The sequence below is a fragment of the Propithecus coquereli genome, unplaced genomic scaffold, assembly GCF_000956105.1.
Source record: "Propithecus coquereli isolate 6110/MARCELLA unplaced genomic scaffold, Pcoq_1.0 Scaffold386, whole genome shotgun sequence".
NCBI classification, from domain to species: domain Eukaryota; kingdom Metazoa; phylum Chordata; class Mammalia; order Primates; family Indriidae; genus Propithecus; species Propithecus coquereli.
In genome coordinates, this window is record NW_012149574.1 from 738,984 (window position 1) to 751,349 (window position 12,366).

At 47.0% G+C, this 12,366-nt stretch overlaps 1 protein-coding gene across 1 annotated transcript; it reads right to left on the minus strand.

Annotated features, from left to right (window-relative positions):
• Positions 1 to 210: 210 nt before the first annotated feature.
• Positions 211 to 10,760, minus strand: ZDHHC23 (zinc finger, DHHC-type containing 23). Its single transcript, XM_012652243.1, has 5 exons — positions 10,594 to 10,760; positions 5,081 to 5,791; positions 3,264 to 3,431; positions 1,235 to 1,408; positions 211 to 235 (listed from the first exon to the last, which is right to left on the minus strand). The coding sequence occupies exons 1-5, from the start codon at positions 10,752 to 10,754 to the stop codon at positions 211 to 213; spliced, it is 1,239 nt and encodes a 412-aa protein (XP_012507697.1). The 5' UTR covers positions 10,755 to 10,760.
• Between the last annotated feature and the right edge of the window lie 1,606 nt (positions 10,761 to 12,366).

The window sequence follows — 12,366 nt, forward strand, 5'->3', positions numbered from 1 at the left end:
GGGAAGATGTCAATCAACGCCTCACAGAACGTTCATGCCAGAATAAAGCGAATGCCAGAAGACTGATTTTTGCGATCGAGTGCTGTTAAGTGACAGCATTTGAACTATAGGATCAAAAAATGCAAGCCCTTGATACTAAACAGCCTCCCTACCCAGGAAAGAGAGTTAAGTATTCCCATAGGAATGGCTGTTCTCATCTTCTAGACACCGTCACAAGTGTGCTAGCACCTTACCCAGTAAAACATGGAAAGGGGGGAAAAACATTAATTCCTAGTGGAGTTATTTATAGGAAATCCAAACAGACACACAAAAAAATAAATATAAGACCTCATCACCTAAACTCATGACCACTGTAAGTTACATTAGCAATAATTATCTTTGTAATTGTTATCAACTGTCCTTTCAAGATCAGATGACTAGCATGAATTCATCTGGTCATCTTCTCCTCTGTTTGAGTAGTTAACATCTAATACTTAAGGAGAAATTGAAATTCTCTTAATTATACAATACAGCATATGCTAAAAACTGATTACCCTAATAATATTGGCTTCAATATTCTGACCTACATTTTTCTTCAGTCTTAGGATTTTCCTAATAATACTTCATACCTCGTGGTGCTTTAGTTATTTTCTAGTGCTGTCCACATCCCTCCTCCCTCACATGACCCTCATGACAGCTCCGTGAGGTAGCCAGGGCAGGCATCAGTACCCCACTTTACAGATGACCCTGAGACTTGGGAAAGTGACTCGACTAAGGGTCACATGGCTATTAAGAATTGAAAGAGGGATTAGAAACTATCCTAATCCAAAACTCTTTCCCCCAAACTATGGATGAGAATTGCTTCTATCAATTTGTGCATTAGCAATCCACATCCTTTTTAACTTCCGGTGATTGAGTCAATTAATAAGGTGACTGGCAAGGAACGGCTCACTTTTACTGCTTTAATATAAAAATCTCTTAAGCTGTGAAGTCAGAAAAATTAACTTCTTCCCAGTCCAGTCCCTAAACCTGAGCATGGCCCTATAATCCCTTTAAGAAACTGGGGATAAAATGAACATCCTGCGTAGACACTGAAGTGTAAAATGCAAGGGAGATGGAGGGAGGAGCCATCACCCCTCGGCGAGCCCTACGGAAGGCACTTCAGACAATGTCCTCGGCAGGGTGGTGGAATGCATGTGTGCCCAGGGTGGAGAACTGGTGCCAGTTCCGCAGGAAACCCCGATTGTACTGGCCTGTGTCCACGATGAGCCCGCAGAGGAGCCGGCGCCCGGTCTTCTGTCGAAGGGCCTGCTGGACTTCCCTCTCGGTCACGTTGTAGCTGATGTTTATCAGCTGGATCAGGAAGATGTAGGCCATACCCGCTGTGATGATCACTGAGTACCACACGCAGGTGAAGGACAGAGCCGAGCTGGGAGGGAGGAAAGGCCAGTCAGGGCTGCTGTTTTTGTCACATTGAGAAACCCATCATCATGCTAAGATTTTATACTTTTTTTTACTTATTACTAAGGACTTTGGCACCTTCCCCAACCCTATGGAAGATACTCAAGAATGCCAATAACCTAACTTAGGAGAATTAACATATTCTATTTTCCTCTAAATTATTGGTGCCTCTTTTTCTAGTATGTTATACCAGAATAGCAAGAACTGTTTTTTTGCATTTTGTATGCTCCATACAACCAGCGGAGTGCCTGACACAATGGAATTCAACATTTAGGAATAATTCCTAAATTGTATCTGATGCATGAGAAAACAAAGGCACCATGAGATTGCTATAAATGTCCTCAAGGAAGCTGCAGGTGGGCACCTAGGAACAGTGCTGAAGTTATTAATCCCCTCTCTTTTCAATCAAATGCTAAGGAACACAAAGAAGACAACTTCCAACACTGGTAGCCCTTTGCTCACTTACAAGAGATGTAGGAACACCACAACATTCCAAACTTGGCTTCCCAAAGCCAAACAAAATCAGGTAGGGCAGGACAGCTCCTTTCAGGCTCATTAATAAGACTATGAGGAGGGGCTGCCCAGTAGCACCTGCCATTTGGTTATTGTCATTCAAACAATTGCAAATTAAGAGCTGGTAGGAAATAAATTCATTCAGAATCTTCATCTGGAAAGCTGAAGGGCCTTGGAGATGATTAAATCCAAAGACCTCACCATAAACATAAGGCGACATAAATCCGCCACAGAGCGGGGTGAGGACCAATGGCAGGACTGTGGTTCTCAGTCACTGAAGTCACCCTGCTGAGGGTAGCGACTTGCTCTGCTTTAGGACGTTCCTCACCCACGGCGTTAGCGGAGAATTTCACAACCTAGTAAGACTCGCCACACAGCTAGGAAAGAAACTTACTCAGAGGAAGAGGACCAGTCTATTCTAATAATGCCCACAAATGTCTAGATCTAGAATGGCAATGGGGAGATCTGTCCACAGGCTAATAAAAACAAATGCCGCACAGGGGTACTGTCGAGAGGAAGCAGGGATTGTTCTGAGAATGAAGAGTGAGAAGAAAGAAAAGGATCAAACCGTAGAGCTCTCATGTCAGAGGAAAACGGTGGAGGAAAGGAAAAGAACACGGGCAGAGGGGCACCCTGGTGTTCAGGGGAGGTGGCTGGGGCCGGAGCTGAAGAATCCCAGCTTGTGCCATAGCTCGGGGATCTTCACAACACACAAATGGGCCCCTTCCTAGCAATGCCTAAGGAAATTCTGACCTACATACCACAGTAATCATGAGTGCTGATTTAAAAAAAAAAAAAAAGTAGGACAGGAAAAACCAAGAGGAAATTAGAAAGAAAAGAAAGGTCACAGAGATGGTGAGCACTTCTTAAAAGGGTCAGAAGTAGTAAATGAAGATTGGGCTAAAAAGCAACAGAAAACGGCAATGAAGTGAGAAGAGATTCTTGATATTTATGACAAAATAGACCCCATACATACCTGGAACTGCTAGTTATTGATTGCTTTAGTTTCACTATTGCTACCTTGGGCATGTGAGTGGTCACAACCCTGGAAATCCCTGATTAAAGCCTGGTTCTGTTGGTAGACTAGTGGCTCTTCACGTTTTAAGGGTCAACCATCCTTTTGACATCACCTTGGAAAAACACATAGAACCACTGCACAATTTTGTTGTTAATTTCAGGGACACCCAGCATCCCCACTGCCTGTCCTATGCTTTGGTTGAGAACTCCTAGCCCAGTAGTAACAGGCCCTGGTAATGGCAACATCCATGACTTCCTCCGTGGGTCTCTACACTGTGGTATCCGCAACTTACCTATAATTTGCATAAACTCCAGGACAATAGAAGAGAGCTGTGAAGACACTTCTATCTCTACAAATGGTGTCCAAGGTCAGCGTGATCCCATACACCGAGGTGAGCAAGAAGATCAAAAGGGCAAGTATAAATGCTTGATGATTGGATTCTCCAACGCAGCTATTTATCCTCAAAACAGCATAGAGGGGAAAAAAAAAGCAAACATGTTTTTAAAAGTTCTCTATATAATTCACATAATAAATAAGAAAGCTTTTAAAATAGGGACAGTGTGAATTTCACTTATTAAAAAGCAAGTTCTCTTATTTTTCAATTTTAAGGAATTAAACATTTGCCCACAGAGGGATGCAATCTTATATTCTCTGCTCTGTGCAAAGTGGAATCATATCATTAGTTCTAGGACAAGACTAAGGAAAAAAGCAGAATATGACTAACAAATCTTCCTAAATATTAGTAAGTGAAGTCTGTTACCCATCTACGAGAGAGTTAACATTGTCATTACCATGCTAAGGGAGAGAAACAGCAGAATTATAAAAACTTAAAAAATGCTAAGTCAGAAGTATCACCACAGTATGGGAAAACATATGTTAAATATGTAAAGAGTAATAAAAAAATCCGAAGAGGTTAGAAACATGGTGTGAGGCGGAGAACAACCTGATAACATACAAGCCGTTTGTCAGGTAAAAATAGTTCTGTGTCATGGCCACTTGCAGGGCAGGCGGTACAGGCAGTCCCTCCTGCCCACTGCACGCCGGGATGCTGAGGCAGGCAGAGGAGATCCGCTGTTAGGTGAGGTTTTCAGGACCTCTGCAAACCAGCAGTTGTAAATAACTGCCCCCGCCACCAACACACACACACACACACTCGGGAATAAATGATGAAGACACAGTGGAATACCTAAAAATGAAAACACCTGTTTACTTCTAAAGACAAAATCCCAGAAGAAAAGCCATCCCTGTACTTGAGCCATGCACTTGAAGTCCACTCTGATGCCCTCTCGGCCCTTCCTGCACACTCACCCTCTCCTGTGTCCCCTGCTGAGGGGGAGGTGTGCTACATGAGCAGAGTCCTAGACACGAAAGGCGTGATTCACTGACCACGACTGCCTGAAGAGCAATAACCTACAAACATGCCACTTACAGCATTCGCACCCGAATTAATTACACTCCCTTCAGTTTAGATTTCCTCAGTAAAACTGCAACATTATCTTTAAACATTGCACTTTGCATCTTACGGGCCTTATCTGTCTTCATTTGCCACTGGCCAGATGGAAGGTATGAAAGAAGTCCATCTCGCCGCAAATAACCAAATAGAGAGTTTATCTCGTAGGGCCTCAATTCAATAATATTAAGATGAAATCACTGGTAGCATCAAAAAAAAAAAAAATGATTATGGCAAGAGGACAAAACAGTCACCTAAAAACAGGGGTATGTTTTTTTGAGCTCTGTGTTCAAAAGGAATAGCCCAGGGAAATATGCCTATACTGATTCTGATAAATTCTTTAAAAAAAAAAAAATCATTCAACTGTAGATACTTCTCTATTAGAAAGGAAAAGATAAATGAAGAGCAATTCAAAAGAAAATTGGAAAAAACCCCCACAACTTCTCTGTTATTCTTCTTCAGGAAATGACTGAAAAAACTAAATCTGTGAAACTCGAAAAACTGATGACTAAGTGGGAACATCATACCAGCCCACAAATATCTACAAGGTGTAAAGCTGGGAAGCACAGAAATCTTAGCATAGCACAAAGGAGGATCAAATATGGCTAGAGTTTGACATGAATTTACACTTTTGAAGCCTCCAGATTTTTCCAACATACCAGACACAATGATGATCCATTCTCTTCACACAGATGCCACAGATCCGGCAATGCCATGCCCGGGCTGGTCGCACCAGCTGGCACTTGGCACACCAGTCCTCCTTCACCTTGGTGGGACTTCCAGCCGACATCCTGGAAGAGCCCTTAAGGTCATCCTTGAGCGTGCGATTGTTGAGGCTTCCTGATGTGTCTGCTCCAGGGAACCCTTTGGTCTTGTCCTGCCCCTTTCTGTTCAGGCATCCCATGTGGCTGCCACTTAGAGATCTGTCACTGCTTGCTGGATTGCTGAGGTAGCCTGGATTCTTCTTGGCTCTGTACAAGGCTAAGAGTATCAGAAATAACCCGCAGGTGAGAACAGCCAGGCGAGTGGGCCCCACACGCCCTTTGGGGACCACTTCCTGCAGGAACACATAGTACATGTAGCCCAGTGAGAACAGGCCAAGGCTCAGGAAAAACAGAGTCTGTTCTTTCCTTCTGTGAGTGAGGTAGTAGTACCACAGTGCCAGCACAGGGAGGGAGGTCAAAACCACCACCCCCAGGAGGAAATGCCAGGAAGCCACGTGAAGGAAGACAGGCAGGAGGACAAGAGGAGGAATGATGCTGATGTTAACTTTTTTGGCTCCCCTAAGCCAAGGAATTCGGAGGCGATCAGAAATTGTATCCATGATTCTTTCACAAGTCTCTGGCCGCACAGATTTACATGTAATCCACCTATTCAGAAAGAGCACAAAGAGAAGGGACTTCATATGGGTTTGCTGAATTAAAAACCACAGAACACTGAATGCCAAACAGCAGGATAAACGATAAGAGAGACCAAAGGCCAAGCGTTTTACTTCCTTACTACTAAACACAAGCGTTTCAGATTCACGTGTCATCTTTTTAATAGGAACAAGGAGATAATGCTACAAACTTAACAGTCTCCACTAAATATTCTCTACTAAACCAATACATAGGTATGTACCCATACTCCGTACAAGTAATGTTCAGACCTTATGACCTGTACAGTCCTACAAATCTCAAAAGAATTCACAATCTAGTTGTGAAGACAACACGGGAATTCAAGAAATACTAGTTAAGTGACAAAGCAGCAATAATCAATGAACTCCGATGATCAAACATTACAAGGTGTGCTCAGAGGAGACCGTCAATACTTCCGGGAGGAATCATCACAGGGTTCTTTGTGGAAAAGGTGGGATCTGTGCTCGATCTCGAGGGCCAGCGAGCATTTGTATGGATGGAGAGGGAGGGAGGGCGGCTTTCCAGTGGAAAGAAATGTGTGCAGCACAAAACCTGGCCTGGGCCCAGGGAAGAAAAGAGTCAGGGCCAGGGGTCTGCACAGGGAAGAATGAAGATCAAACTATTAATAGTATGAGTCAAATGACTGAGATAGGTGAACAGAATGGTGTTTGTTGATTTTTGGACACCTGGGCTATGTGATGTTCTAAATGTGTCCTTCCAAAATTCACGTTAAAACCTAATCCCTAAGGCAATAGTATTAACAGGTGGGGCCTTTAGGAGGCGATTAGGTCACATGGGCAGAGCCCTCCTAAATGGGATTAGTGCCTTTATAAGAGGCCCAAGGAAACTTGTTCAGCCCTTCCACCATACGGGGACAGTGCCATCTATGAAGCAGGGAGCAAGCCCTCACCAGACGATGAATCTGCTGGTGCCCTGATCTTGGATCTTCCAGGCCCCAGAACCATGAGCAATAAATTTCTGTTGTTTATAAACTACCGAGCCTAAGGTATTTTGTTACAGCAACCCAAATGGACTAAGAAACTGATACTGAGAAGTGGGGTGTTACTATGACAAATATCTAAAAACACGGAAGCGGCTTTGGAACTGGGTCATGGGTAAGGGGCTAAGAGTTTTGAAATATGTGCTGGGAAAAAACCTGTACCGTTGTGAATAAGCCATAAAGGGCGATTCTGGTAAGGGCTCGGAAGAAGAGGGCTGTAGAGAGAAAGCCTCAATCTTTGAGATTACCTAAGAGGTCATGAGCAGAATGTTGGCAGAAATACGAACAGTAAAGGCCATTCTGATGAGATCGCAGATGGAAATGAGGAACATGCTACCGGAAAGTGGAGGAAAGGCCATCCTTGTTTTAAAGCGGCAAGGAACTAGGTGGAATTGTGTTTGTGTCCTAGTGTTTCATATAAGGTAGAACTCAAGAGCCATAAAATTGAATATGTGGCAGAATAAATCTCTCAGCAAAGTATTCGGGGTGCTTCATGGCTTCTGTAGAATGCTTACAGTAAAATTTAAGAAGAAAGACATGATTTAAAGACAGGATTTATAATCAAAAGGGAAGCAGGAAAGTCTCAGCCTTCTCAGCCTATCTATGTAGTAACAAGAATGTGTTTGGGAGAGAAGAGCAAGGCTGTGGCTAAAGATCAGTAAGGATCAGCCCCATGCTATGCATCAAGACAATAGAAGAACAACCCTGAAGCATTGAGGAGCTTGTTGGGGCTACCATTCCAATCACAAGCCCAGAGTGCCAAGGCCTTGGGGCAGAATGGTTTCATAGGAGGGGCTAAGGGGACCCATGGGACCTCAGGGCTTGCTGCTTGGCACACCTCAAGTCTCTGCTCACTACATCCTGCTGCAGTGCTCCGTGGCAGCTCCAGGTATGACTCCAGTGGGCCTAGGTAGAGTATAGGCCACAGTGGCCACCTCTCTGAAGAGCAACATCAGCAGCATCCATATGGTGCCAACTCTGCAGACACACAGGATGCAAGAGCTGCAGAGGCATGGCTACCTCCACCTAGATTTCAAAGGATGCCCTGGAGTACCTCAGGGCTGAGGCAGACAACTGCCACCACAGAGAGCCTCCACTAGGGCACTGCCCAGTGGATCCATGAGTATGGGGCCGCTACAGAGAGCCCCCACTGAGGCGATGCCTAGTGGAGCTGTGGGGGCAGGGTCGCTCCCAAGACCCTAGATTGGTAGAGCCACCAGCGTGCAACTCCAGCCTGGGAGAACTACAGAATTGGCTGTACCCAGCAAAGCTCCAAACCTGGAGCCTTGGGGGTGTAACCTCCATCCCAGTATGTCCAGAAGGCAGGACACTGAGTTAAAGATTATTCTCAAGCCTTTAAGACCTAATGTTGTTTGACTGTAGTGTTAGGACCTGTCACTCCTTTCTTCTTTCCGGTTGCTCCCTTTTGGAATGGGAATGTCTATTCTATGCATGCCCCACCATTATATCTTGGAAGCACATACCTTGTTTGATTTCACAGGCTCACAGCTGGGGGAGAATTTGCCTCAGGGTGAATCATACCTTGAGTCCCACCCATATCTGATTTAGATGATGATATTCAGACTAGATTCTGAACATTAGACGTCTGAGTTGATGCCAGAATGAGTTAAGACTTTGGGGGCCACTGGGATGGAACAAATGTATTTTGCACATGAGAAGGACATGAATTTTCGGGAATTTGGAGGAGCCAGGGTGGAATGCTATGGTCTGAATATGTGTCCCCCCAAGATTCATAAGCTGAAACCTAATTCCCAGTGGGGTCTTTAGGAGATGATTAAATCACAAAAGTGGCGCTCTCGTGAACATGATTAATACCTATGTTAGTCTGTTTGCATTGCTAAAAGAAAATACCTGAGACTGGGTAATGTTTAAAGAAAAGAGGCTTATTTGGCTCATGGTTCTGCAGACTGTAGAAGAAGCATGGTGCCAGCATCTGCTTCTGTTGAGGGCTTCAGGGAGCTTCCAATCAAGACAGACGGCCAAGGGGGAGCAGGGGGTGTCACATGGTGAGAGGCGCAAGAGAGAGAGGGGGGAGATGCCATACTCTTTAAAGGAGCAGGTCTCCAGTGAACTAATAGAAGGGAGGGCACCAGGCCGTTCATGAGGGATCTGTCCCCATGACCCAAACACCTCCCACTTGGCTCCACCTCCAACACTAGGGATCAAATTTCAACATGAGATTTGGAGGGGACAAACATTGAAACTATATCAGTACTGTTATAAAAGAGGACCAAAAGAGCCTGTTCACCCCTGCCACCGTGTAAGGACACAAGAAGGCACCATCTATGAGGAAGGTCCCACCAAACAATGAATCTGCCAGCATCCTGATCTTGAGTTTCTCAGCCTCTGAAACTGTGAGCAATAAATTTATATTGTTTATAAGATACCCAGTCTAAGGTATTTTATTATAGCAGCCTGAACTAAGACAAGCTAGCAAGGAAAGGTAGAGTTTAAGGAAAGATAACTTTGATTTTAGACAGACAATTTTAAAAAGTAGGACTAGAACTTGGAAGCGAGCCGGAGATAACCATGTGGGGGTGATGCAGAGCAGCAGGAGCAGTGGAAGCACTGGACACCTACCTCCAGAGGAGAAGGATATAGAGAGAGCAGAGGAGAGGACCCGGGGGACAGCCCAGGGCTGGGAGGGAGGAAGAGGTAGTAAGGTTAATGGAAGAGCTGCAGTCTTGAGTGATGGTGGTTATGGAAACAGCATCATTTCTCCACTCATTAGTGCAAAGTGTTCCATTTTCTCAGTACACATTTTAGATTAAATCTAAAGTACCTATATTTAAAGACACCTGTAAAAAAGACTATACAGTAGACGCTGTCAAGGAAGAATTACAAAGGGGTAATGGGGTCTTTAGGAGTCAAGGTTGGTACTAGACTGCAGAGGTCCTCAGGGGATGCTTTTTATGGCTGTATTAATGCACTAAACGCTAAGTCAGCAATATGCAGCTGCAATGACTTTTTTTAACCAGAATTATTAATGGGAAAGCAAGTTTCCAACATCCCTGTTCTCCTCACATTATGCCTTCCAGATGACAATAATTCTTAAATATGTAATTATTTATAAAACGGATAAAAACAAGGTTATTACTGTTTGGTACAAAATTATCTTTTCAGATAGTGATTTCCATCACTGGAATCATGGTGAAAATAAAAGCCAAATATTAATATAATATGATCAATCAAGACAGTGTCGCTGCTCACACTGAAAACAGTCAATCCAGGGGAGATACAGGCCTTCTGGCTGGAGTTCCTCCCCAGAAACAAGGGGTGAGACCAGTACCAACAGCATGAAAATCATCTTTCAATCCCCAAAGCCCTTTGTGGCCACGTGCAACTCAGTCCCAAGTAGTCAGTCTCTAAATGCTTAGACCACTGAGAATGCAGGAACTTTCTGGAACTATGTGTTCATTTTAAATTTACAGATTCTACTGGCTTGCCTTTGCTTTTTTTATACTAACTTGCCAACTATCCTTTTATCTGCCTGTTTTCTCTGTCATCTTCTCTCTTTAAATGAAAAATGATAATCTCCTAGTAAACTGAGCTGGACAGACAGTGACGGCTGTGCACTACTGCGTAATTCATCTTTATAAAATCCTCACACTTCACACAGAAGCCAACTCTCATTCTAGATGCTTGGAAATAGAATCAAGAGCAAATTCTAGCATTCTGGTGGCTAAGCTTAAAGTATACACGGCAGTTCTCGGAAGGGAAGGTGGGAAGGCAGCAGGAAGCAGCCTGTTCTTACCTATCACACCCTTCATCCAGATCTTCGCAATCACACAAACAAGCCGCCAGGTGGTTCTTTTCCCCATTGCGATCTATGTACTCGCAGCAGCACAGGGGCTCCAACTCAGGTTCTTCAGTTTTCTTATTCTTCGCTGGCTTCATGCTGCCCTTCTGTGTCATGATTTGCACCTGTCACCATGAGGCGTAAGAAGCCCTCAGAAGGTAAAGGTGGAAAGAACACAACTTACATCTTGTAAACACATCCACGCCTCTCTCTGATTAACCACCAACGCCAGAGCAATCAAAAATGAGAAGAAAGAGGGGGAGGAGGTCCCGTTTTCCCAGGCTTTTGTGGCTCCGCTTGGCCAAGCAGGGGGCTCCACGGTTCTTGGGGCTCGAGCTCCCTTCACCATCCCTTCCTCTCCAGGGCAGGCGCCGTCTGGGCACCAGCCGTTCCCATAGCGACAGCCGACCACGCGCCCAGGACAGCCGGGGCGCGGGCGGCAGCGCTCACCTGCGGGTGCGAGCTGCGGAGAGCCGAGCGGTCCCCGCCCCAAGCCTGGGCGCGGGTGGAAACTCGCTCTGGGCGCTGGGGAGAGGCGAAGCGTAAGCCCGCTGGCGCCGCGGGCTCACTCGGTTGCTGGGGCCGGGGACCCGGCTCCGAGAACGCCAACAGGCTCCCGGGCAGCGCTCGGGGCTGTGGTCCAGCCTGGGTTCTCCAGCCCCGCGCGGGGCGCGCCTCTGCCGCCCCTGCCAATGGGGAGGACGTGGGCGGGCCTTGAGCACCGCCCCGCCAGGAGAATGACCTTGGGAGGGAAGTTACCTGCCCTCCGGCCGGAGGTGCAGCCGCAGCCAAAGAGGCGGAGGCGGAGCGGAGAAGGGTTGGCTCCTTCAGGGGCGCGGGCGCGTCTCAGATCTCCGCTCCGCGGGGCCCCGGGGTGTGACGGCTGGAGTCTCAGGGACCCCAGTCCGCTCGGCCGCGCCCTCGCCACAGCCGCCCACCTGTGACCACAGCCCGCCGCGACCCCAGCTGCACGCCCGCCTCCCCGCGCGGTCCCGCCGCCCCCCGGCCCGCCGGGCGCGGAGCGGCGGATCCACGCGCGCTTCCGGGTGCCCCACCCCCGGCACCGGGGGTCCCGCCCGCCCGCACGTGCGCCGCCCGCACCCCGCGGAGCCCACGGGCAGGCCCCTCCTCCCGGGCCGCGGCCCTGGAGCCGGGAAGCCAGAAGGACGGTTCCCGCGAGCGGGTCCGGAGGTGGGAGCACGGGGCGGGCCGCGCACCTCCGGCCCGCCCCGCCCTAGAGACGGTGGCCCGGCCCCCGCCCGTGCCTGGGGGCGGCGCGTCAGCGTGGCAGCCTCCTGAGCCCTCGGGTGCCGGCGAAGTGCGGAGACGGAAATACGGGAAACCGGGGAACCCGGAGATTTCCGAACTACGTGAGACCGTGGGCGAGTCAGCCTTCATTCCGACGCCCGCAACAGGCGCTGGGAGAGATCTCCACCGCGACGTGTTACCCAAGTACCTCCCCAAATTCGCAGACCTTCCCTTAAAGGCCCATCGCTGCTGCCAGATCTGTTAATTTATCCAACTTGTTCATGATTTCTGGAAAGCAGTCTTTGCATTAGACCAGCAGGCCTCTCTACTACTTTTGTTCCCTTAGTCTGCATATTTGAAATGAAATTGCTGAGATGAGAGTCCTCTTTGGGTTTTATTTTTTGCACAAAATTTTTAATAGAGTTTAGGCCCATGCACATGTTTTCACTGGAAGGCTTCGTGGTTTTTTTTTTTTTTTAA

What these genes read in the sequence shown, in the direction of transcription:
- ZDHHC23 (XM_012652243.1), bottom strand. Translation starts at nt 10,754, where the DNA reads ATGACACAGAAGGGCAGCATGAAGCCAGCGAAGAATAAGAAAACTGAA. An exon ending in GGAGTTTATGCAAATTATAG is followed by an intron (nt 1,409 to 3,263) that starts GTAAGTTGCGGA and finishes CCTCCCTCCCAG; the next exon opens with CTCGGCTCTGTCCTTCACCT. An exon ending in TGCGGGCTCATCGTGGACAC is followed by an intron (nt 236 to 1,234) that starts AGGCCAGTACAA and finishes CCATGTTTTACT; the next exon opens with GGGTAAGGTGCTAGCACACT.